Source organism: Zingiber officinale, chromosome 8A (genome assembly GCF_018446385.1).
Source record: "Zingiber officinale cultivar Zhangliang chromosome 8A, Zo_v1.1, whole genome shotgun sequence".
NCBI lineage: Eukaryota > Viridiplantae > Streptophyta > Magnoliopsida > Zingiberales > Zingiberaceae > Zingiber > Zingiber officinale.
The window spans coordinates 72,673,488-72,700,636 of NC_056000.1; the positions used below are offsets into that span (position 1 = coordinate 72,673,488).

General features: G+C 38.6%; 3 protein-coding genes across 5 annotated transcripts; 1 reads left to right on the forward strand and 2 right to left on the reverse strand.

Moving 5' to 3' along the window:
- The first annotated feature begins 3,830 nt into the window (after window positions 1-3,830).
- Window positions 3,831-6,279, forward strand: LOC122009512 (protein rough sheath 2 homolog). Of its 2 annotated transcripts, none has more exons than XM_042565695.1 (2): window positions 3,831-4,108; window positions 4,927-6,279. In XM_042565695.1, exon 2 carries the CDS (start codon window positions 4,976-4,978, stop codon window positions 6,020-6,022), a length of 1,047 nt encoding a protein of 348 aa, XP_042421629.1. In that variant the 5' UTR covers window positions 3,831-4,108; window positions 4,927-4,975; the 3' UTR covers window positions 6,023-6,279. The 2 variants fall into 2 exon arrangements, with proteins under 2 accessions (XP_042421629.1, XP_042421631.1); XM_042565697.1 differs by lacking the exon at window positions 3,831-4,108 and adding an exon at window positions 4,121-4,736.
- A 2,202-nt stretch (window positions 6,280-8,481) lies between these two features.
- On the reverse strand, window positions 8,482-11,538 carry LOC122009511 (transcription factor MYB3R-5-like). Its single transcript, XM_042565694.1, has 4 exons — window positions 11,411-11,538; window positions 10,562-10,632; window positions 9,499-10,498; window positions 8,482-9,324 (listed from the first exon to the last, which is right to left on the reverse strand). The coding sequence occupies exons 1-3, from the start codon at window positions 11,470-11,472 to the stop codon at window positions 9,531-9,533; spliced, it is 1,101 nt and encodes a 366-aa protein (XP_042421628.1). The 5' UTR covers window positions 11,473-11,538; the 3' UTR covers window positions 8,482-9,324; window positions 9,499-9,530.
- Window positions 11,480-21,962, reverse strand: LOC122009513 (transcription factor MYB3R-5). 2 transcript variants are annotated; one of them, XM_042565699.1, is made up of 5 exons: window positions 21,728-21,962; window positions 21,318-21,512; window positions 19,152-19,203; window positions 18,168-18,225; window positions 11,480-11,539 (listed from the first exon to the last, which is right to left on the reverse strand). In XM_042565699.1, exons 2-5 carry the CDS (start codon window positions 21,485-21,487, stop codon window positions 11,511-11,513), a joined length of 309 nt encoding a protein of 102 aa, XP_042421633.1. In that variant the 5' UTR covers window positions 21,488-21,512; window positions 21,728-21,962; the 3' UTR covers window positions 11,480-11,510. The 2 variants fall into 2 exon arrangements, with proteins under 2 accessions (XP_042421633.1, XP_042421632.1); XM_042565698.1 differs by having other exon boundaries at window positions 21,740-21,952.
- Window positions 21,963-27,149: the final 5,187 nt, after the last annotated feature.

Genomic DNA, 27,149 nt, shown 5'->3' on the forward strand with positions numbered 1-27,149 from the left:
ATATATTTATAGAGATTTTTTTAAAATGTATACACAGAAATGTTAGATTTTTAGACTTTCGTTAATAAAAAATTTTCATAGAATCAAACCAATCAATTCAAACTTGATTGATTATTTCTTTTTCTAAGTCTCGTTCAGACAATCATCAAATTTTTTTTAAGTTAATTAATGATTTCATTAGCTCATTTAAAAATATTTAATTGTCATAAAGATCTCGGATTCATGTTAAATGGATTTTAAACAAAATAGCGAGCACTTGATGGGTTAGTCAACTAAAAGTGATCCTAATCGATTAAATTTAAATTTAATTAAGTTGTTTTCAAGAGCCTGTGTCTGTTTAGTTTTTGATCAAAAGTTGCTTTTACAGCGCCTCGGTGGGCGAAACCAAAACTTCTGGTCCCGACCTAGCTAGCTAGCAAGCTGCTCACTGTTCTAGTGGGCGGCGTGTCGATGGACCAGTGTTGCGTTGAAAGACAAAACGACGTAATGTGATTCACTATTTCAATGAATGATTTTGAATGGTCTGTAATTGTGCGATATGGGTCATTTTAGAGAGAGACGAGAGAGAGAGAGAGGGGGAAGGGAGGAGGAAATGGCCTTTCCAGCGTAGGCCCCGAGGCAGAGGGCCGATCTCTGCGGCGGGGGCGCAGGTACTGCCAGCACGTACAGTCCACGCCTCAAGGGCGAGAGAGACGGCACAGTGGTGTCGCTGGCAGCATCTGGAGTGCTGCATCCCTTCCCACGCTCCATGCACACCGCGCAGCAGAGGAGACAGCGAGCTTATGGACCAGAGAAGCAACGCAGCTAGCTAGCGAGCCCAGCCAGTACTACTACTGACATTTTCACAACCAGAAAGACGGATGGATGTATTATATTGGACGGAGAATAAATATGATAAAAAATAATTGCTCCTCTTAATATTTTGGTAAGAGAGAGATTAATTAGAGATAATTATTAATTATTAGTCAAGAAGACATGAAAAACAAGACGTAGTCATGCAGAGGACTTATTGGAGGGAGAATACATGATGCAAAGGTTGGAACTGTCAACCCAGCGGCCCTCTCACCCCAGCCCCACAAGTATGAGAGGGAGTAAATCACGGTGAATACGGGCCCAGTTATGACATGGCGTTCTTAGGTGTTTAGCACGGACAGATATTGATGTTATCGCAATTACTATCGCAGACCTTTGACCTCCCGACTCATGATGTAAGAATTGGAGGGAGAATACAGAAAGAGAAAGAGGAGGAGGGAGGAATGGACAGTAATAGCAACAGGCGTTCGTCTCGTCCACATCGCTTTTTGTCTCTACCTGTGCCGCGAAACGCGGCCCGCAGTCCCCCTATCGCCCATTCTCCGCCCCTGTATTCTGCGGCCAACGCCACGCACGTCTCTGCCTTCTCTCTCTAATCATGCTTGGCCATGGCTATGGCCAAGCGGAGAGATGGACGTCCCTCCTGCCACTGTCCCCGGTGGCTTTGTATCATGTTTCTCGCAAAAACTCTGCGAGGGACCGGAGGAGGAACGAAGGAGGAAGGGAGGGAGGTAAGGAGGCGGCTCTGTCGGTCAGTTATTGTGGTGTCAAGGAGGGTCGCCTTGTACCACCGCCACTGTTGTGGTTTTAATGCATCTCCTGTGAGGAGATGGAGATGAATATGGAAATGAATCTCTCTGTCTCTCCATTTTGTGTAAATATATAAAAACAGACTGTTGCTTGGTAATTTTTTTTTTTAATTGTATCAATGAGTTTAGTTTGTGGCGCCATTACTCCCTAGTGAATTTATCCTTTATCTATGTTTTCACAGCTATTTGACTCATGTAAGAATTTTAAAGAAAAAATAATGTTATATAGCACGGTGCAAGAACGGTTCCAATCCCGTCCAGATTGTTCTGGTTGAATATCATATCATACAGCATTTGCCCTCCCTTTATATTTTAAGGTAAAAGAATCATTTAATCATGAACAATTTATCAAAGTCAAAATCTCTAAAATGTTTCGATTATTATCATACTTGATTTTCTGTTGTTGTTTAACCCATCATTTTATATCCCTCAATCTAAACCCTCCCACTACAAGAACTCCTGTAGATCATCTAGCCAATAAAATTTTCATCCATCTAACTGCACTCACTAAATAAATGTGGTGTTTGGGTCCATGGAAGAGGTCCCGATAGAACGAAAGAAATCCCAACGTTTAATGGTTTAATAGAGCATTACAGTTCAAAACTCAGTTGGAGGAAGAGTAGTATGATTTTCAACTGTGGAGCTTTGCTACTGGACAAATTGCCGTAAATGTTTACGGATTTATTCGATGAATGAATTAGGGAAAGTTATTCATCTTCAGAATTAATAGCGAGGATATGAATATCTGATCGAATTCTAAAACGTATGTACGAATGCGCAAAGAAAGAAAGAACAAAAAGAGATTGGCGTGGGACACAGCCAAAAAGGGGCTGAGCCGACCTCACGTTGCTTCTGTTCTTTCTCTCTACCATTTCCCTGTATCTCGAAAAGACGTCCCACCTTTCTTTCTATTCGCCCTAATTATCATAATCAGCATTATTTTTAAAATAATAATAAATAAAAGATTACTCTATTATATATATATATATATATTCATTGATTCTGTCCAAGAGTCGAGGCAATGAATGTTGAAGGACGTGTCGTTTCTGTTGACCGTTGGTAGACTCCACGCTAGAGGATCCTGTAATCACAACAGTATCAGTGGTAAGTCAGGAAAGGGTTCCTGATAATGACCCTCCGACGCTTAAATCAGTTTTTGATGATGTATAAATAAGAAAGTGGACAAGCAGAGTAACAGTGTAACTACAGTAGAAATTATACATATCTCCGTTGAAGCTTGGTGCTCCTTATATAGGGCTATCGGGAGCGCACATGCACGTTTTTTGAGACATGTACATTTCTCATAACTTTCCTTGAAAAGACATGTAAGGAAAACGTCTCTGACACCATACCTCAATGACTCCAGCATATCTCTGACATGACAGTGGAAGTTTCCGTCATACGATCCTTTGTCTGGCCATGCCGCCACCCATATATGCCGTCTGTCGGTGGCACAAGTTCCCACAAAGATATCGACTGATCCTCCTTTTGTCTATTAATGGGTCGAGCGGGTGGCCGCTCGGTCAACCCTTAGCCGTCCGAGTGTCTGGTCCTTGGGGTGATCGCTCGATCGGCATTTCACTGTCCGAGCTTCATTGTTGCACCGAGATATATCTGAGTGCGACTGTTCGGTTGCGCTCCCGTTTTACCGATTGAGGTTCGACTTAAGCCTGAGCGAGCTGGCCGCTCAGCGTGTGTCTTGTCGACATATGATTTTCTGAGCGTCGGAAGTTCGGTATGTGACCGAGCTATGATAACATTGAGTTGGTATCGACCTGATTATTCTTCGGTCAGATAAGTAGATTATCCGACTGACCCATGTTTGAATGTTGATTGTTTAAATTTTGACTTTCGTCGTGATAATGATCCTATGAAGGGTGACCTTTATCATCAGATCAAGTATTATTATTTCTGCTGCAGCTGGACGTGTTTGATTTTGTTCATATGTTTCTGAAACGTTGATCTTCTTTACCGATCGTGATTACCCTCTCCTCGTCTCTCTCTTCTTCTGATACTGAGTAACGGTGGCAGAGTGAGGCCATGGCGTCAGAATTCTGAGTCACTTTGCTTTGTTTTGCTCGGGACCTCTCTCTTGTCCTTTCTGTGCTTGCTTGCTGGCTGACTGGCTCCTCCTATTTAACCTGTTTCTCTCTCTTTTACGTGCTACCACAGGGATTTGCGTCAGATTTGACAGCATTCTGATGGTTGGGATCCTCTCACACCTTCGACTGAACTGTCACCTTTCCTTTCCCTCCTATTTATTCCTATACCCTCTCTCCACTGCTTCGCCAGAACCTCAGGTCCTCAGCTACGTACAATATCCCCCAGCCCCTCTGCTTTCTCCCTCCCTCCCTTTCCATCCTTTTTCTCTCTTCAATCCCTCGCCCTGCTCTGTTAATTGGTTGCATCCCTAGCTAACTTTTGACCCGTCGCAGAACCGCTGCTGCAGCTCCATGTCGAGGCCATTTCCAGGGTAGTTCGCTCAGGTGAGGGTTTTCTTTTCGTGTCATTTCCCTTTCACCACCTCTTGTTTTTTACTGCTTCATCGGAGCAAAACTGGTTGCCTGATCTTTTTTTACGATATATACAAAATATCAGTAGATTATTCTTCCTCCTTCGCTTTGATTTATTGAATTTTTCCTTACTTAGGGGTGCTTCTTCTGAGCAGAAATAATTCTTGTAGCATTTCATTTATGGTGCTTGTCCTTTTGCTCTCAGAATGAGCAGTGCTTTTAGTTCAATTGGCCAGCTTGCTGCAAAGAAATTCTCCTTTTTCTGGATGACTTTGATTCTAAATTAGACACCTGATAAATCATGAAGAACAGTTCAATTGTTTGACTATGGCTAGATTTGATCTTCCCCTCGATGTAAATTCTATGATTCTCATGGTTGCAACAAAGATAGAACTGTTGACATTAATCCTCCTGCCGGGATGGAATAATGCCACAATAAAGGGTGGAATAAATTGCGAGGGCAGAGTGTTCGATTAGGTTTCTGATGAAGATGCATCAGCTTTTTCATGATTGCTGCTCTGCCTTGAGGGCGTTTCATGCAAGCAGCGAGCCAGCGACTGTGCGCGTTCTCTATTTGCTGTTCCAAAGAGTGCAATGAATGGTAATCGCGGATTCTACCTGCTTTATGGCTTTAGATTTTGATATATGGATTTGGGTCTTGCACTTGAATGCGTTTGTTTAATTTGCTGCTCTTGATCGATTGCTGTGGTCCAATCTGTTAGGGAAGAACAATAAAAAAATTAAAAAAAAAAAAGAGAATTTATCTAATTGTTGGCTATGGTTGATGGTAGACACTAAATAGGCGGCGCTGTTCGAGATGAGGAGCGGCGTCGGCGGCCGATGAAGGAGAGGCAGCGGTGGCGGGCAGAGGAGGACGCGATCTTGTGCGCCTACGTGAAGCAGTACGGGCCGCGGGAGTGGCACCTGGTGGCGCAGCGCATGAACGCGGCGCTGCACAGGGACGCCAAGTCGTGCCACGAGCGCTGGAAGAACTACCTCCGGCCGGGGGTGAAGAAGGGCGCGCTCACCGACGAGGAGCAGCGCCTCGTGATCCGGCTGCAGGCGCAGTACGGGAACAAGTGGAAGAAGATCGCCGCTGAGGTGCCCGGGCGCACCGCCAAGCGACTGGGCAAGTGGTGGGAGGTCTTTAAGGAGCAGCAGCACCGAGTCCTGCAGCGCCAGTCCGGCGGTTGCGCCGCCGTGGAGCCCGGCAAGTACGACAGCATCCTCGAGAGTTTCGCCGAGAAGCTCGTGGAGCAGGAGCAGCAGCATCACCACCACTTCTACCGCCGACACACCCAGCTGATGGCCACGCCGCTGCTTCCGGCGTGGCTTTCCAGTAACAATGGTGGGGCACGCCCGCGGCCGCCGCCCCCGTCGGTGGCCCTCACCCTCTCGCCGGCCACTGCCGCGGCCCCAGCGCGAGCACCTTGGCAGCTGCAGGCCCCGCCCGAAGCAGTAAACTTTGAGAGCGGCTCCTCGCCCTTCGCCGCCGCTGGATTCACCGTCGGCGGGCGCGTGGTGGCGGAGCTGGTTGAGTGCTGCAAGGAATTGGAGGAAGGGCACCGCGCGTGGGCGGCGCAGAAGAAGGAGGCCGATTGGCGGCTGAAGCGCGTGGAGCTGCAGCTGGAGGCAGAGATGGCAGCCAAGCGGCGGGAGAAGATGGAGGAGATGGAGGCCAAGATGCGGGCTTTGCGGGAGGAGCAGCAGGCGGCGATGGAGCGGATCGAGGCAGACTACAAGGACCAGATCGCTGGGCTCAGGCGCGACGCCGAAGCCAAGGAGCAGAAGCTGGCCGACGCGTGGGCTGCAAAGCACGTTCGACTCAGCAACTTTCTCGATCAATTTGGCTGCCGACGGTGGCTGCCGGAGATCAATGGCCGGTAAAAATAAAAATCTCAAACATCACGCACCAAATTGGGTGCCCGACGGTGGCCGCCGTCGGAGATCATCGGACGGTGGCAAATGCATGGACTAAGACTGCCATCGACGATCGATCGACTCATTCTCTCTTGTTGCCGTAGTTTCAACCAAGTGTCGTTAATTTGTTGTAGTATCGTATAGTGAATCATTGTGCTCACGTTCTTGCACTGCATTGTATCAACTGTATTTTTCATACTATCAAACAATGACCCTTTAGACCATCTCTAACCCATATATCAAAAAATCATATTCAGGATAAAAAAAAAATACCCCACGGATTTAGCTGAGTTGGAAAGTGATAAATTGATTGTCATGAGATCTTTGAATCGAATCACTAAACATAAATTCCTGTAATATGTGTAAACTCGCCCTTAGTCTTTTACCACATATTTGGGATAAAAATAACACCAAACCTCTCCAATCAATATACCAAATTCTCATATCAGTGTTGCACTATTCCCGGGTCATATTTGGTGGGAAGAGGGTTTTTATTTTTTAATCTTATTGTATTATTATATAATTAATAAAATTAAATAAAATTAATTTATAATTATTTTTTCTTTACTTATAGGAATATTAATTATTTATTATAAATTTAAATTAAGTGTATTTAGTACATATTTTAATTTTATTATGTATATTTGTAAAGATTGACTTTATTAAAATTATTATTTTAAACTTATTTAATATATTTTAATTATAATTATATTTATAAATTATATCACTAATTTCATAAAAAATATATAATAAAATATTAAAAATTTTAATATGCATAAATGTAAAATGCATTACCCATTACACTAACATATAAAATACAAATAACAACGATACTAAATCAAAATATTACTAATAAAAATTTAAAAACCTGAGTAACACTAAGCAACAAATAAAAACGATACTCTTGTGATTAAAAAAATATTTTATGTGGATGGATTGAAACTAAAATAATATTTGATATTGAAATTGTATTATTTTAATGTGAGAACTACATCAAATATGATATTATGGATTAAAGATCATCTTAAAGCCATCAAAAATTTAAATTTTATTATTCCTCTATTAGAAAAAGACAATAAATTAAGACAATTTTTTTTATAGTGGTTAATTTTATAAATTCCTTATGCTACAGACTTAAAATTTTAAGAACGAAGGAGAGATGGTTGGAGACTGAGGAGAAAACCCAAGAGTCTCATCTCGCATCTATTAGTATTCATCTTCAATTTTTTTTCTATTAGCACCAGATGTTTAATCATTAATCCTAGAAATAAATATTATTATTATTTTTAATAATCTAGATGTACACAATTAGACGATGTTATGGGATAAATTTAAAGCATAATTTATTTCTGTTACCACTGCAAAAGGTCAGACCCTCTGTTAGTCTTGTACTTTTCAAATCCAAGTCGTTGTACCTGCAGTAGAGGCATTGAAAGTCCTGTCCTTACTCCTTAGGATGGGAGATGAGAATCAATCTCCCACCAAGGACTGACTGGCTGCATTTCTTAAACTTTTTTTTTTTATCTGCTGTTCTTATTTTGCAATTATTATAGATAAAAAATTGTTCTGGAGTCGTTGGGCATAATCAATGTACAAATCTAACAATCTAAAGGCAAAGATATTCCCATCAAATTTCTTTCCTGGATTTTTTTACATGTGAAACATTTAATGACTCTTGTTTTTTTTTCCTCTTTCCCATGATTTTTTCATCTTAACTATTGATTTTCGACGAAATTTATGATAAATTCTAATGTTCATTCTAAAAAACAAAACCGGCTGCTCAACCGGCCTAAGCCTTGTGCTCAAACTTCATATGTTTCTTTAGCTCTTGTTGTTCTAATCATCGACAAATGAGATTCTTTGCCGTTCTTGAGTTTAAGCTGCATAATCTACAAATGAGATGCCTAGAAAGTGTAAACAATCCATCAAAAGTCACTGTGAAAATGTTTTAGGATTGTAAGATTTTAGTTTGTCAAAAATGAAAATTAAAAAAAATTAAAATTTGAAGTTTTAGGGTTTATATTCTTTTGAAGATCCAGAACACAACTATCAATTTTGAAAAAGAAAAAAAAATCCAGTATGGTTTTATTTTTTGTGTTTGAATAATTTTTAGGTCCATCTAAAATTTTTAATTAAAACTATTATATAAAATTATCCTAATCAAATTTCATAAATAAACATTTAATTGTGCTCCTTAAACCCTATATTTCAAAAAAGACTCATTTTTTGTGCTACATAGAACATTGAGAGTTATAACTATGTAGACCATGGCTAAAATTGTTACATCTACTTAATCAGCTCTTTTGTGCTCCTTGAGGTCTTAGAAATCATTCTAAGTCATCATTTTAAAATTTTAATTAGTTGAATTTCCATATAAATTGATATATAAACTTATTTATGAACTAAATTTAACAAATAAAAATTATGTTACTTGAAACCTGTTGAATTATCTTAAACCTTTTTTAAATTTAATAATATTGACAAAGATTAGTTTATAAATTTATACTAGTCACGTTTCATAAACCGAACCCTAGAGGAGCATATCAGCTAGAATCCAATTAAAATAGATGTATAAGACTTAATTCAAAACAATGACTATCCTGCCGACAACAAAAGTACCATGACTAGATCTTTAAGATGAAAGCTTGAAATCTTAGCTAGACATTAAACTTCGAGTTGTTTCTTACTTGCATTTCTCAAACTTTTTCCTTTATTGCTCTATTTTGCAATTATTATCAACAGAAACTTATTTTTGAAGTTGACAGACAACCAAATATCCCGGTTCTAACATAAACATATCCTGACAAGGTTTATGATGGAATTCTGCAGCTAGTGCGGTAACAATTCCGAATTATGATCCCAGTAATTCTAACAAAGTGCATTAATTCATCTTGGAAAAATAAACATATAAATAACAAAGTGCACAACCAGAAAGCAATAGGGTATGGCATTCAATGATTCATGTCATATTGAATTGCATGGCAAGAATCAGACAGTAAAAGATTGCCCATGGGTTTATTGTCACGTATCCTATTCACTATGGAATAATTCTGAACATGAATTCAAGACAAGTTCTTATTCCGCTGGAAAGTTTTATAACAATTAATAACAATTAAGGATCTAACCTTGCGTGATTTGGGTAACTTGGGTGCAAATAGAAATCCGTTTGCAATTTAAGCTTTATCTTGCACAGGGAAAATGAGAAACTTGTGCAATCCAATATGTCCGATCCAAGTAGAAATTGTATCCCAAATTTTTATTGTCCAAACCTATAGTTAAAAACAGGAAAAAGAAAAGAAAAATACAGTTACTACTAAATAACGAGAAAAACAATTGTCGAACATGACAACTACTTATCAGTGTTGTAAACAAAAATGACTTCTACTTTATCTCATGTAAATCAAAAAAACTGGACGATACTCCCAAACAAAAAAACTACTTACATGAATCTGGGCGTGTTGAACTTAGTTCTGATTTAGTGCTTTTTAGATCCAATTAGATTTTGACTGTTTCCCTCAGTTGTATGCTTGGAAGAATGCACAGAAGAGCTTGGGGGCTTGATTTTACTGTCGCAATCATTTTCGTCGACTGTAAAATCAAGGTGTTTACCCATAGACTTGATAATTGCAGTCCTTTTGGACCTCAACCTGTACGGAGGAGAAGCATTGAAACTGTTGTCACGGTATGAATTATTGCTTCTGTCAGAATCACTTGGACCAGGTTTAGTCATTGAAGATTCAACTGCCTCCAAGGTTACTCTGCTCCTCCCAGTCGTAGCAGAGTTATCCAAAAACTTTACGCTGTCTGCATGTGACAAACTAGTTTCAGAAGCAAGAGTCATTTCTGTTTCCCTCTTTGTCCTCCTAATGATAGAAGGAGTGTTAGGGAAACTTCTAGCTGCATCTTTTAATATTGATTCAATACTTTGCGCTGGTTCCTTCCCCTTCGAAGAGGGATGTGTCTGATATTCTTTTGGTGACGATACTGCTGAGCAGTCTAATTGCTTTCGGAGAGAATTGTATAAAGGAGTAGAAACAACAGAATGGCAAACATCTTGAAGCTGAGAAGGCTTATGAAAGAGTGGACCAAGACCATAAGGAGATTCATCAAGTAATGTTAGTTGACATGCATCATTCAGTTGGCCACTCTCCCTAGTATTTCCATGATTCACCAATTCTTTACTGTGTTCGTATCCATTGCAGCCATCAGACATAGGAGTCTGCATGCTGCATTGGGAATTTAGATCAGTAACTTCGTTTACCAACACAGTTGTTGCAGTTTCTGTTTTACCATGAACTAATGATAGTTGCAGACAATTCTTTCGGTCATCCGATTTAGATGCTTCAGGATGCAGACCAGAATCTGAGGAACTGGCTGATCCAGAAAAAGCTTTAGTAAAATTCTCTGATCTATTTCTCGAAGTCAGAAGTGTATCTCCACCACCTGTGTTTGATATGCTGTTCAAACCATCAAGAATTTCAGGTTTGTGAACCAGTGGAAGCTTACCAGTGGCCAAGAAGAAATCTAACTTTTTCTTCAAGGAACTATTCCAGTGGTTCTTTATTGAGTTGTCACTCCTGAACACAAAAAGAGAAGCAAATCATACCATTTAGAAGTTGTAGCAAGTGAAGAAAGCTGGATATTCACTAGATTAAATTTAAAAGAGATGCCATGTTCAAATTATTAGAATCCCAGGTACATTGCTAACTTGGCAATATATAACCATTGTCAAAAAATTTGTTAGAATAACAAGTATAATGCCGACAGGGTGCTATATAAACATGCCATGCCACAATATTTGTTGCAAGTTCAATGAATTAGAGACCATATCAGTTAAGCAAGAGTTTTACCAGAATAATAGTTTGCTTGGACAAAGAAATTTGTACACTAACTAGATATATTATAGTATATAAACATTATGGCTACAATTATTACAAACTTATTTTTTGGCTAAAGTCATTCAATATGTTAAAAATTATGAACTTAATGTTTAAGAAAGAAAACACAATGTCTTGGATAAATCCTTAAAATGTTATTCTTTAATGTTCTAAAGTTTAAGCCATGAGCATGAGAAAGAAAAATGTTTATAAATCAAGTATAATTTGTAAAGAAGCTTGAGGTAGCAGAATGCTGTGAGTCTAGGCTAGGTTGGCTTCTGAACTGGTTCTAGATATTATTCACGTGTGATGAAGATGCACTCCTATTCTAGTTTATTGGATAATATTATTGTGCTAAATGAACGTGACAAGACAATAATGGAGATATGATAATTATTTTGGAGTGGAAACTAATTCTGTTTTGAATTACAAAGTTTTACTATGAAGGGTAAACCAAATTCTCAAAATAGTTAAATACCTTCCAGGTAAGACCTTTGCAATTTCTGCCCATTTATTTCCATACATGCGATGGGCATTCATGAGAGCAAGCTCCTCCTCTGAAGTCCAAGCAACCTTTCTTATCGTTGGATCCAAATGATTATGCCATCTAAGAAATTTCAAAAATCATAAAGTCATACTAGAGCCATATGCAAGGCTTAAGTAGCTACAATGAAGTGTTTAATCCATATGGAACATGCTCTTTAGATAATAAGATTTTGAATGCAAGTGGAATAGAAGGCATAGCTGGACCATAATTTGTATTCAGCATTAAACTATAAAGACATCACATTTAGCCAAGGTTTAAAATGTGAACCATACCAGAGTCTCCGTTTATGACCGGAACGATATATTTTTGATATTATATCATGCCATGCTGACACAGTTTTGATACCTTTTAAATATACAAATATATTAATTAAATAATATTTTCATCAATATTTGATTGTTATAAATGTTTTTTCTAATAATTTGTCTCCATCTTCATCCTTCAAAAGGAAGGAGAAAATGAAATGGATGAATGGGGGAAAGGAATTAATCGTAAAAAAAAAAATTTTAAATGAAAGAGGAAAAGAAATTAACTATCCTAAACCTTAAAACCTGAACCTCTAATCCCAAAAACCTAAAAAAAATGGAAATAGTCCTTATGTCGCCAAAAGTTTAGTGACTTTAAATTTGTGGGACTAAGGGACCAAGATCCAGGAGGTATGCTTATCTGATGAGCTACTAGTTGTGTATGTACCACCACCCGAGTGGCTCATGTAATAACTGTAATAGAACTAATTATGCTAATACAGTAATCTATAATTGCACCAATAAATGACGAGCATGCAATAAACGTTAATAACAGTAAGGGTTAAGAAATTGTGTATCTCCGGTCGAAGCGTCGGACGTGCCAACTGTCTTTAGAGAATTGATTGCCGCCCACGGTGCAGAGGCTCTCCGGCAAAATCCTCCCAAGATCCGACAACCGCTCGCGTCGCTCGTAGGTGCACTCCAAAACGAGCGCCGCACTTGGACTCAACCTCAGATCGCGAACCAAGCCTCAGAACTCAGAAAGAAAGAAGAAGAAGAAGTAGAAAGCAAGGGAGAAGGAATGCTATGCTTTCTGGAGTGAATTGAGAAGGAAGTGAGGAAGTGTATTTATACACTTGAAGCAGTGCAGAGGAGGGACGCACACTTTGCTTCTGCTACCTCTTCTCCCTCGCGGATGCGTTGTTTCGCATCCTCACGCGACGCGGCGCTGCTTCGCTTCCTCACGCGGACCAAAACCGAAGTCCGAATCAGAACCGGAAACCAAACTGGTTTGGTTCAGACTGAACCAAACCAGCAAAAGCAGACCGGGCCGCCCGTGAGTGCAAGGCCCACGGGCTGGGGATTTGCACCCCCTCCTGCGCGCGTTAATCGCGCACGTGACGCCCGATTTATGGATTTCCGGCTCGAACCCCCCAAATCCACTCGATTTGGGCTTGGCCCGCGCATGCGTGTAGGTCCTCTTATCATTGCTAAGGAAGGATGGAAGGGCTTCCTATATAAACCCTTCCAAGCTTCTCCACTTAGCAATGTGGGATTAAAAATACTCCAAAAAATGCTTTGAATTTTAAAACAAAATTCAACAATCCCCTACAAATTCAAATCATTTTAGTCAAAGACAAAGATATGTTCTGAGGCTTGGTTGCAATGAGCTTTCAGTGAAAATACCTTCCAGTTTGAATTTTCACCTAAGTACACCAATCTTATTCACATAGGTTTGAAGAGAACTCAGTCTTGAACTTAAACCTTTTATATGTGAAAATCAATTGGTAACAACTCATCACGGGCGGCGGTTGAATTCTTCTGGGTTGGTGCATTACGGTCATGCCACCAAATCTTGTTTCATAAGTGCTAAGGAGAGTTGCCTAGACTTCCCACACTGCGGCCCCACAGTTACACTTATATAGGTGAGTTCTCCAAGGATATACTGCAAGCATCCTGTCATTAAGACCTTGAACTCATTAAGAGCTCCTAAGCTCATTCTTACTAGCAGTCAAGCATCTATCCAGGGAAGAGACTATGAGATTACATCTCAATTAATTTGATGCTTACGTTTCACCCTTATAGCTTGTTTGTACCACATTGAACCTACTTTTTGGGATCTCCAATCAGATAGGTTGGGTTGCCGCTATAGATGAAACCAGGACAGGCCTCAGTCTCATTCCCTTACTGGATCTCTTGATTTTCTCATAATCAAGTCCTTTTGTGAGTGGATCAGCAATATTGTCTTTTGAACTTACGAAGTCCAATGACACCACTCCAAGAGACACTAGCTCACGAATAGACTTCAATCTTATTTGTACATGTCTCTTCTGTTTCTGGTTATACTTGGAGCTTCTAATCTGAGCTATTGTTGTTTGATTATCACAGTGTACTGAAATAGAAGGTATTGGCTTTACCATCAAGGGAATTTCTGAAAGAAGACCCTTAAGCCAATCAGCTTCAGTTACTGTGGTATCTAAAGCACACAATTCTGCCTCAGATGTAGAACGAGATATAATCGTCTGTTAACAGACCTCCAAGCAACTGCACCGCCTCCAAGTGTAAAGACATAACCAGTAACGCCTTTACACTCAGCAGTGTTTGCTATCCAACTAGCATCACTATATCCCTCCAGGACTGCAGGGAATCTCCCATACCACAAGCCCAAGGATATAGTACCTTTTAGGTATCTGAGTACTCTGTTTAATGCATCCCAATGCGTTCTGTCCGGACAACTGGTAAACCTGCTCAATTTCGTTATAGCAAAAGAAATATCAGGTCTAGAACAATTAGCTAAATACATTAGACTACCTATTATTTGTGAATATCTTAATTGAGACACTGCCACACCACTATTATTCTTGTGGAGAGTTTTTGAAGGGTCATATGGTGTGACAACAGATTTAACTTGACTATAACCATATTTCTCTAATACTCTCTCAACATAGAGTGACTGAGAAATTGTTATTCCATCAGTTGAACGAGTCAACTTCAGCCCTAAAATCATATCAACACAACCCATATCCTTCATATCAAACTTACCACTTAAGAGGGCCTTAGTCTCATTAATAATTGAAAGATTAGTTCCAAATAGTAGAATATCATCTACATATAAACATAGGATAATACAATTATCACCTTTCATTTTAGCATACACACATTTATCAGAGTCATTTACTTCAAAGCCAAACGATAGCATAGCTCTATCAAATTTTTCGTACCACTGCTTTGGGGCTTGCTTCAAACCATAAAGAGATTTGACTAACCTACAGACTTTATTCTCATTTCCAGAGACTACATATCCCTCAGGTTGATCCATATATATCTCTTCTTCTGATCTCCATTTAGGAATACCGTTTTGACATCCATTTGATGGACCTCAAGATGATATATGGATGCTAATGCGATTAACACTCGGATTGTAGTAATTCTAGTAACAGGAGAATAAGTATCAAAATAGTCAATCCCTTCTTTTTGTTTGAATCCCTTAGCAACTAGGCGGGCTTTGAATTTATCTACTGACCCATCAGGCTTTAGTTTTCTCTTAAACACCCATTTATATCCTATAGTGGTACACCCAGGAGGTAAATCTACCAACTCCCAAGTGGCATTAGAGATAATAGAGTCCATTTCACTTTTAATGGCCTCTTTCCAGTGCTTAGCTTCAGGAGAAGCCATAGCATCTCTATATGTCACAGGGTCACCTTCTATATTATAGGTGATAAAGTCCTGGCCTAAATCCGTAGACACACGTTGCCTCTTGCTCCTTCTCGGTTCTGTATACTCACTAGATTCATCTAGTCTAGAGTGACTTGAGGAAGGTGTACCCACTACGGATAATGGGACCTCTACGGAAGAAGGCTCATTTCTAGTAGAAATACTAGATTGAGGTGTTCTCGTCTTCATAGGAAATATATCCTCAAAAAATGTAGCATCGCGAAGTTCTACAATAGTATTTGCATCTATTCCAGGAATTTATGATTTAATAATCAGGAACCTATATGCAATACTATTTTGAGCATAACCCAAGAAAATACCATCTACGGTTTTTGGACCAAGTTTTTTCCTTCTGTGTTCAGGTACTAGTACCTTTGCCAGGCACCCCACACTTTAAGGTATTTCAAACTTGTCCTTCGACCTTTCCAAAGCTCATATGGGGTTTTATCCCTTGACTTCATTGGGACTCTATTTAGTACATGACATACAGTGTATAAAGCCTCCCCCCACATAAAGTTGGGTAACCCAGAACTGCCTAACATAGAATTAATCATATCTTCAAGGGTTCGATTTTTTCGTTCTGCTATACCGTTGGATTACCTCATGGATTATACCTGTATCTTGACAAAATTTTTGAAACAGGTTCGAGGTAAATTCTCCACCCCTATCAGACCTTAACCTCTTAATAGTTTTATCGGTTTGATTCTCAGCTTCAGATTTAAAAATCATAAATTTATCTAAAGCTTCATCCTTGGTTTTTAGCAAATAAACATAACAATAACGAGAGTGGTCATCAATGAAGGTAATGAAATACCTTTTATGGTCTCTCGTTCTTACACCGTTAAACTCACAACAGTCAGTATGAATCAATTCTAAAATATCAGAATTTCTATCAACTGATTTGAAGGGTTTACGGGGTTGTTTATATTGCACACAAATTTCACATTTTTTCTTATCATTTATAGCATGCTTAGGGATCATGTCAAGATTCATCATCCTTTTTACGGTATTAAAATTGACATGTCCTAATCTGTCATGCCACAACAGTCAGTATGAATCAATTCTAAAATATCAGAATTTCTATCAACTGATTTGAAGGGTTTACGGGGTTGTTTATATTGCACACAAATTTCACATTTTTTCTTATCATTTATAGCATGCTTAGGGATCATGTCAAGATTCATCATCCTTTTTACGGTATTAAAATTGACATGTCCTAATCTGTCATGCAACATATCATAAAACTCAATGTTATATGAACAACCAATATTAGAAGTTTTATTTAAAGTAGCATTTTCTACATTGAGTTTAAATAAACCTTCATTAAGGTAACCTTTTCCAATAAAGGTTCCTAAATGTAATATTACAACTTTATTACATTTGAAGTTCAACTCATAACCAGCACGAACTAACTTTGATCCGCTAATCAAATTCCGACGGACCGCTGGAACATGATGCACCTCATGCAGTGACAGGACTTTTCCAGAGGTGAACCTCAGGTCAACTTGTCCTATCCCAAACACCGGCTGCAGAATTCCCCATGATCACGGAAGTGCCTTCAATTACCTGATAAGTAAGGAAGGCAGAGCGATCAAGACAACAATGTACATTAGCACCTGTATCAACTAACCATTCATCGGGTTGATAGATCAAGTTTAGTTCAGGTTTCAAGGTAACAAACCGTCACTAGCAGTCACGACATTTACTTGTGCCTTGGTGTTGGACGTATTGCTTTGGTTCTTGTCCTTTCGCTTAGGGCAGAATTTGGCATAATGTCCAACCTATCCACATGCCCAACAAGGCTTAGGTTTAGTTCCAGTTTTCTTTTGAACCTTTGGGTTGGGTTTCATCTTGTTCTTCATTTTCTGATTTTTGAATTTCTTTTTGTCAGATGAGACTACTACATTCGCCTTTGGAATAAAATCCATAGGCATTCTTGTATCATCATTTTTATGTTGCTTCCGATGTTCTTCTTCGATATTTAAGGCAATCATTAAATCTTCGAGAGAGATTTTACCTCTCCGATGTTTAAGAGTCATGCCAAAATCTTCCCAACTCGGAGGCAATTTTTCGATGATTGACAAGACCTGAAATTTTTCAGGTAATGGCATATCCCCTTCAGCAAGACCATGAATTTGGACTTGGAATTCATGTGTCTGCTGTATCACAGATTTGCCTTCAACCATTTTGAAGTTTAGGAATTTTGCCACAGTGTACTTTTCTAAACCAGAATCTTCAGAGTTGTATTTTTTATCCAAAGATTTCCACAGCTCTTTAGCTGAAGCGGTTGAACAGTACACATCAAATAGTGCGTCTGAGAGGGCAGATAGGATTCTCCCATGACAGAGATAATCCCTTTGCTTAAACCTCTCTAAGGTAGCACTACGGGCAGGTTCCTCTTCATTGGGTGAAGGGGGGTCTGTTTCTATAACGGAGAATAGCCCTAGCGTAGTAAGCCAAAATTTCATTCGTTGTTGCCAACGTCTGAAGTTTTGCCCGAAAAATCTTTCAGGTCGGGCACTAGCCTCATCGGACCCCGTTACCCTATCGTTCATCATGTTTATTGATGCTACAATCAATTCTCTAAAATTGTAATAACTGTAATAGAACTAATTATGCTAATACAGTAATCTATAATTGCACCAATAAATGACGAGCATGCAATAAACGTTAATAACAGTAAGGGTTAAGAAATTGTGTATCTCCGGTCGAAGCGTCGGATGTGCCAACTGTCTTTAGAGAATTGATTGCCGCCCACGGTGCAGAGGCTCTCCGGCAAAATCCTCCCAAGATCCGACAACCGCTCGCGTCGCTCGTAGGTGCACTCCAAAACGAGCGCCGCACTCGGACTCAACCTCAGATCGCGAACCAAGCCTCAGAACTCAGAAAGAAAGAAGAAGAAGAAGTAGAAAGCAAGGGAGAAGGAATGCTATGCTTTAAGTCGTACGGTTCAACTTAGTGTATCATTCATAATAAAACAACAAAAGGAACATACTATGCTATACCTATTTTCTTCCAGCACCTTCCTTTATAGGCTTCAACTGCTCTCCTTAATGTCTCATCCTATGATATGAAAAGTAGTACAACAGCAACTCAGTGGAACTAGCAATACATTTCCAATTTGTTATAATGAAGAATACTTAAGTTGAAAAGTCATCTAAGAACACACAAAAAAAAAATCACTAAAGTTAAGGTTCTCTTCTTCTTTAGGATGCAATTTGGAAAAAATGGAAATTTTACCTTCCTAAGCTCATTATTTTCTGGTCAAATCTTCTTTCAGCTTTAGAAAAATAATAGACAGTTGAGGAATAGTAAGATTCCTATAAAGCCAATATTATTAACTTATTAACTCAAAGTGAACAGTGAACAGGCTAAAATTTGGCTGGGTGGACAGCCAGATTCCTACAAAGCATAAGTTGTTAGGAAAGGACAAACTCTGATATAGTAGAAAACAAATTAATAATTAATGATAATAATAGATAAACATCATTTATCAGTTAAGTCATTGAAAGGCATTGGACTGGTAGTAAAATTACAGTGGAATCCAATCAATTTAGAATAAGTGATAATGGCAGTATTGGAGTGTAGTATATGTTGTGCAATTTAGTATTAAGAACAAATCAGATGAAAGATTTAAGTTATTTATGTCAAATTTTATGGATATAAAAGAACAAATAAGATGACAATTTAAGTATTTAGTTGAAATGCTAATGGCCTATGTACTGAACACAAAAAAGTTAAAATTCAAAAGTAATCAAAAGTCAGTTGCCTCTTTAGAATAAGTGATAATGGCAGTATTGGAGTGTAGTATATGTTGTGCAATTTAGTATTAAGAACAAATCAGATGAAAGATTTAAGTTATTTATGTCAAATTTTATGGATATAAAAGAACAAATAAGATGACAATTTAAGTGTTTAGTTGAAATGCTAATGGCCTATGTACTGAACACAAAAAAGTTAAAATTCAAAAGTAATCAAAAGTCAGTTGCCTCTTGTGCTGTCCAACCACCCTTAGCTCGCCTCATTGGCCCGCTAGCTCTCCTACATTTATATAGATTGGGAAAAAAAAAATAGAAGTCAGCACACAATGCTTCCCAAAAAGTTATTCATAACAAGTGAAATATGGTTCATATATCACAAAAGTACTCATAACTAGTGAAACAGTGGCTACGAACAAACTTCTGCAAGATATTGAGAGAAAAGAAGTTATTCATATAAGAAAAGATTCTTAAAAGAAAAAGGAAAACGTTGAGAGAAAAATCCACTACCAAGAAATTAATGTAAGTGGATTGGTTTTAATGTATTGAAATCTATGGGATTGATTATTTATAGACTTTTGTTTCTAGTTACAAAACCGTTAGAATTCTACTATCATTGGCAGATAATTATAGTTAGGAGTTACAACAATTTGACGTCAAGAATGCATTTTCGCATAGAGAACTAGAAGACAAAATTTATGTAGAGGTTCCACCATGATATGAAACTAATGTGGATGGTCATACTATATGTAAATTGAAAAAAACCTTATTCTTAAGCAATCACCACAAATATGGTTTGATAAATTTATGGGTGTTATGATTGCCATGGGGTATAGATAAAGCAAAGGGAATCATACATTGTTTATTAAACACTATTATTAGTGTGATGGAGTAGTCTAGAGCAAGGTTCAAAATCTTAATCCATGCCAGTTTCTGTCTTTGACTAGAATGAAATTGCTTCGGTATCCATGTTTCGATACATGGTGTCAATAATGGATTGGAGTTGAAGAAGGAGATGAAACATAGAAAGGAGACATTGTTTGTGCCGAGTATGGTTTTAAATCTTGTACCATGTCGGGTGAAATGGTCGAAACATATCATTCCATGAAATTATCGAAACTCGATACCACTAGACAATTCCTTCATCTCCTTCCTCCTTCAATCTCCAATTTATCACAGACACCATGCATCGAAGAGTCAGCACGATACTAAAACAATATCTTTTTCAATCAAAGACTGAAACTATGACACAGTTCAAGATTTTGAACTTTAGTGCTAAATGGTATCGAGTTTTGGCGATTTACTAGAACCAAACATTTTGACCATTTCACTCAACACGATATGAGATTTCAAACCATGATCTCGAAAAGTGTAATCACTCTACAACACTTATTAGATAGAGAAACAGAGTAGAAACTCATCCTCAGATGCTACAAAGATGAGCTTCACTTGTAGCCTAGGTGAGTTGGTCAAGCAAAATGGGTTGTGCTTCAGCACACACTTGCATGCACGACCTTACCAGTCCAACTTTGGCTTGATACCCTATTTTTGGTTTTGAGGATTTTTTTTCTTCCCAAGGATAAGCTAGAGTTTCTAAGGAGTGCTTAAGTTAGGTTTTTCTTGTTTTCTTTATAAATGTTTAGAAACGAGTTTTGAGGGAGGGGATCAAGATAGCTTTTATACAAGGTTTAGGTAGTTGATTGTTCATATTTGTATGTGCTTTTATCTAATATTATACAAACTTGGATTCTCTTCGTTGACTAGGCTTATGTTGAACCATGTCTAACTGTTGTTGATGTTTTCTTGAGTATTTTCACTTATCATCATTGGATCCTCTTTGCTAAGTAAGCTTATGTTGAACAACATTAAATTGTTGTTGATGTTTTCTCGAGTGTTTTTACTTATCATCTAGGTGTGTCAAAGGAGAGTAATCTCAGTTATATGCAAGGTATTGACTTGTTGCTTCTTTCACAAAAATGAAAATTCTATATGGCCTCACAGTGGAGGTGATGTTGCATTCTAAGACCACCTATTAATATCTAATAAGGGAAGTTCCAAGACACAAATTTGAGCATCTGCCTTATTAGGACTGGTCCTTTCAATGGTCTTTCAATACCAACAACTGGTAATAAAGCAGACTCGACCCCTACAATAAGAACTCATACAAATAAGCTAACAAAAAAACCAAGTTCATTAGCTGATTCAGACAAAGATTCTCTGCGTATCATACAAAGATTCTCTGCGTATCATAGAAATCAAACAGTGCAAAATGTAAAAAAAAATGCAGAATGCAAAAATTCAACCAAAATAAACAGTTAATACTCATCAGGTATTCGATGATGAAAAAGGAAAATAAGTACTAAGCATCCAAACAGAAAACAACAAACAAAGCATTACCTATCGAATGGGGAAGATCTTGAGGAGCTACAAACAGAAGGAGACATCGTAGACAACCCATAACTTCCCTCAGACATGGACAAGCTTGGAGCAGCCGCCAGTTGCTTATTCTCCACACAACTCTTCTCAATCTTCATTACTTCTACAGCCATAACGCCACCATCTCCCATGCAAGAGGCAACAAGGTTGCAAAACCTGCAACACCAGATCAAACCACCACATCAAACAAATTCCAACGGTCGATTACAAAAACAGCATCTAGAAAAAGAAACAACAGAAGCAAACCACAAAGGGATAAAGAATCCCCGAAAAAAAGTATTGATTTGAACAGGTTCAGAAGGAACCCAGGTGCCGAGATCTAAATTCTAAAACAAATCCAGGAGGAAAAAGCATCGATTCAGAGGGCTTACGATATCGAGTACCTTGAGGCAACGAAGATGGGGCAGCTAGAGATCGAATTTTCGGAAGCCCTCGATTCGAAGCAAAGCTCTCGCGGAACGCTCGCGTCCTGAGGGAGTTCAAAAGGAAACCTTTTCGCCTTCGCCCGTTGAAGCAAGGGAGGAGTTAAAATAGGGTACGATATGGGACGGGGAAAGGAAGGCGGCGTGACGGCGACGTGACAGAGGCGTTAGAGATGCCGCGTTGGAGAGGGAGCAGATGCGGCAACGGTTGCTGACGGGTGACGTCCGTTACCGTTGCGACACTACGAGAGTTTGAACCTTCAACAGCCCTTTCCCATCAGTTAACGGGTTGGTTGGGTTTGGGCGGTTGCGGACCGTCAGATCTGGCGGAAGGACATTGATGGAAACTCACTCAGCTGATTCAGGGAGGTTATTAACTGTTATAACGGCAGATAATTTTGTTTAATATATTTTTCGGCAATTTATCCAAAGACGTGCATTGGATATTGTATTTATCAAATGGTGCATCGTAGTTTGATTTTTTATCAAAGGGCATAGTTTATTCATGTGAAATTTCCATTTTAACTCTCCCGCCAATGCCCCTCCTTCATTGTGAATTTCCAAGCATCCGACCCACAATTTGAATTATTTTGACTTAAAAATAATGTTGCGTTCATTTTTCTCCCTCCATCTGTCAACTCGGCCATGCCTCGGTATTCTTAGTAAGTCTCCAATTTCAGCTCCAATATTGTGGCGAAATCGTCCCCCTAGTGAAACCTTAAGTAATGTGTTCGTATCTTGATCAAGCGGCATCTAGCATTTAGACTTTCCGATCCAATGTTTGCGAGGATCAGGTGTAAGGTTTTAGGGTTTCCGTCAATAATCTTCTTTCATAATGGCGCAAAGAAAGGGATCCGGTGTATCGTCCTCTCCACTTCAATTATCTGTAAAAGTATTACCTTTTGAAACTCTGTTAATCTAAAACTCTGTGATTTTGAAAAGCTCAACGAGTATGATTTAAATATTTTTAAATTTTCAAAATTTAGGGCTAAGTGGATGTTGGTCAGAAACTGCATTGGAATAATATATTAGTGTTGGTTGCTACTTGGAAAACCTAATGGTTCTACTGTACAAAAATTTTTGTACAAAGGTCTGAACCTTTTCCTAGCTACCATGTATTCTTTTAAATTAAACTTGGATCGTCTACGGAACTTAACACGTTTGATCCAAAGTTTAATCTATTTGTTCTTTTAGGTTTAGACTTGGATCTCCTGCGGAACTTAACACGTTCGATCCAAATCACCTAGGTTATTAATTTCATTAAATATTAGTTTCCAAAATTGGCTCCCAGTACTGACGTAGCGAGGCACATGACCTTCTTGGATATGGGAACAACCACCACCGACTAGAGAAAGCCTTTTAAGGAAAGTTAATATTTAATTTCCTTAAATAACTTTAGGTCAACCGAAAAGAACAATCAAATCACAAGGAAAAGAAAAAACAAAAGAACACAACATCGAAAATAAATTCGAAATACTAGAATCATATGCCTCTTGTATTTGGTATTATTTCCAAAAATAACTAGTATGATGCGGAAAGGAAAACTACTAGTTATACCTTTTAGAAAGATCTCTTGATCTTCTACCGTATTCCTCTATTAACCTCGGACGTTGTGTGGACAACGATCTTCCAAGATGAGGACCACCTAGCACCTTCTTCTTCTTCCTTCAAGTTTCGGTCAAGCACCAAAATCCAAGGATGAAGAACTTTTTCCACCAACTAAGCTCCAAGGGATGCAAGCTTTCTTTCCTTCTTCTTCTTCTTCTTCACCAAGTAGTATCCGGCCACCACAAGAGCTCCAAGCAAAATAAGGTTTCGGCCACCACAAAGAGGAACAGAGGGAGAGAGGATGGCCGGCCAGAACACCAAGGAAAAGAGGGAGAGAATAATAGAGGTTGTGTCTCATGAAGGCACCCCAACCCCCTCTTTTATATTCCTTAGCTTTGGTAAATAAGGAAATTTAATTACAATAAAATTTCCTTAACTTTCCTTGATAACAATTAATTAAGAAAAATTAAATAAAATTTCCTAATCAATTGTATATGGTCGGCCACCTCATGGAGAGCAAATAAGATAATTTTCAATCAACAATTAAAAATTCCTTATTTGTCTTCGGAAAAATAAAATTTCTCTTTACAATCCCTTCATGGTAGATAAAAAGAAATTTCTATAATTTTAATTTTTCTACATGTGAATAATTTATAAAGAAGAAAAAAAATATCTTTCCAATCTACAAATAAGGAAAGAGATATAATCTCTTTTTTTAATCTTTTGTAGATCCTTTTAAAAGAGATATTTTAATTTTAAATCTCTCCAATAAATTATATCTTTCACATAAGAAAAATTTAAAATTAAAATTCTTTTTAATTTAATGGGGGTTGGCCACCTAAACTTGGGTTCAAGCTAGGGCCGACCACCCATGAACCAAGGCTTGGCAGGCCAAGCTAGCTTGGCCGGCCCCTACATCATGGGTACGAAGGTGGGTATAGGTGGGTATAGTACTCTATAAATAAGAGGCTACGATAGGGACCGAGAGGAGGAATTGGTTTTGGTCTCCCGATAAAATTAAGCATCCCGTGTTCGCCCCGAATACACAACTTAATTTTATCAATAATAATTCATTCCACTAGAGAACTATTATTGAACTACCGCACCAATCCCAAATTACATTTTTGGGCTCCTTCTTATTATGAGTGTGTTAGTCTCCCTATGTTTAAGATGTCGAATGTCCACTAATTAAGTGAGTTACTGACAACTCATTTAATTAATATCTTAATCCAAGAATAGTACCACTCAACCTTATCGTCATATCGGACTAAGTCCACCTGCAGGGTTTAACATGACAATCTTTATGAGCTCATCTTGGGGACATTATCAACCTAGATTACTAGGACAAGTTTCCTTCTATAATCAACAACACACACTATAAGTGATATCATTTCTCAACTTATCGGACTTATTGATTCATCAAACTAAATCTCACCCATTGATAAATTAAAGAAATAAATATCAAATATATGTGCTTGTTATTATATTAGGATTAAGAGCACACACTTCCATAATAACTGAGGTATTTGTTTCTTTATAAAGTCAGTATAAAAGAAACGACCTCTAATGGTCCTACTCAATACACTCTAAGTGTACTAGTGTAATTATATAGTCAAGATAAACTAATTGCTAATTACACTACGACCTTCCAATGGTTTGTTCCTTTCCATTTTGGTCGTGAGCTACTGTTTATAATTTATAAGGTATTGATAACATCATCTTCTGTATGTGGCACCACATACTATGTTATCTACAATATAAATTAATTGAACAACTACAACTAAATGTAGACAATTTGACCAAATGTGATTCTTTATTCAAAATAAATGTTTACAAAAGCTTAGGCTTTCAGTATACACTCTAACAATCTCTCACTTATACTAACGACTAAGCTGCCATATCTTCTGCCATACATCTGATTCTCATTCCCTCCACATGCCGATCGAAAGCTTTTGCTAGAAGGGCCTTAGTGAAAGGATCTGCCAGGTTATCTGCTGATGTAATCTTGGCGATGACAACTTCTCCTCGCTTCACGATATCTCGTATCAGGTGGTACTTGCGCTCTATATGTTTACTTACCTTATGGGCTCGTGGTTCCTTCGAGTTTGTAACTGCACCGTTATTATCACAATAAATTGTGATGATTTTGGGCAAACTAGGAATCACATCTAAGTCCATTAGAAAGTTCCTGAGCCATACTGCTTCTTTAGCCGCCTCAGAAGCTGCTACATACTCAGTTTCCATGGTTGAGTCCGAAATGTATTTCTGCTTAACACTCATCCATGCAATGGCTCCACCTCCCAAAGTAAACACATAGCCTGATGTAGACTTACTGTTGTCCCTATCTGATTGGAAATCTGAATCCGTGTAACCCACAGGGAGCAAATCGTCTGCTTGGTAAACTAGCATATAATCTCTAGTCCTTCTCAGGTACTTTAATATATGCTTTACCGCAGTCCAATGTCCTTGTCCAGGGTTACTTTGATATCTGCTAACCATGCCCACGGCAAAACAGATATCAGGTCTCGTACATAGCATTGCATACATTAGGCTTCCTACAGCCGAAGCATAAGGAACTGCTTTCATGTCCTCTATCTCCTTTGATGTCTTCGGAGACATCTCTTTAGATAGAGCTACTCCATGCTTAAAAGGTAAGAAACCTTTCTTGGAATCCTGCATGCTAAAACGAACAAGGATTGTATCTATATATGAAGCTTGGGACAGACACAACATTCTTTTCTTGCGATCCCTTATAACTTTGATCCCAAGAATGTGTGCACAATCTCCTAAGTCCTTCATATCAAATTGTTTGGACAACCATACCCTTACATCCGATAATACCTTGACATTGTTGCCAATTAACAAAATATCATCTACGTATAGTACAAGAAATACCACCACGTTTCCGTTACACTTCTTGTATACACAAGACTCATCCGGACACTAAATAAATCCATATGACTGGATTACTTCATTGAACCGGATGTTCCAAGACCTTGAAGCTTGCTTCAGTCCATAAATGGATCGATTGAGCTTGCACACTAGATGCTCTTTGCCTTTTTCAATAAACCCTTCTGGTTGCTTCATATGGATGTTTTCTTCAAGACTTCCATTAAGGAAAGCTGTCTTGACATCCATTTGCCAAATCTCATAATCCATATGAGCAGCAATGGATAAGAGTATCCGGATAGACTTAAGCATGACTACCGGTGAAAAGGTCTCCTCATAATCAATTCCCTCTTTCTGAGTGTACCTTTTTGCAACAAGCCTAACTTTGAAGGTTTCTACCTTCCCGTCTGTCCCTCTTTTCCTTTTGTAGATCCACTTGCATCCAACGGCTTTTACACCATCAGGTGGTTCTATGAGCTCCCAGACCTTATTAGAGTACATAGACTCTATTTCAGAATTCATTGCCTTTTGCCAAGATGCTGCATCTATATCTTGGAGTGCTTCGTCATATGTTCGAGGATCAGGTTCATGTTTACCCGGGATTAAATCCGAAGATTCTCCCAAAAACATGAATCTTTCAAGCTTCCTTACAACCCTCCCACTACGACGATACACTGTCTGTGGTTGTGTATCATGTGTGACACGTGTTGTAGTCTCTTGTGGTACTTCATATTGTACTGTTGGTACTGAAGTAAACGTGCCCTCTCTAAGTTCTTCTAAAACAATTTTGCTACTGGGCTTGTGATCCATTATATAGTCTTCTTCTAAAAACTGGGCATTGGTGCTAACAATGACCTTCTGGTCTTTAGGACTATAAAATAAACCACCTTTCGTTCCTCTGGGATACCCCATAAACACACGAACTTCTGTACGA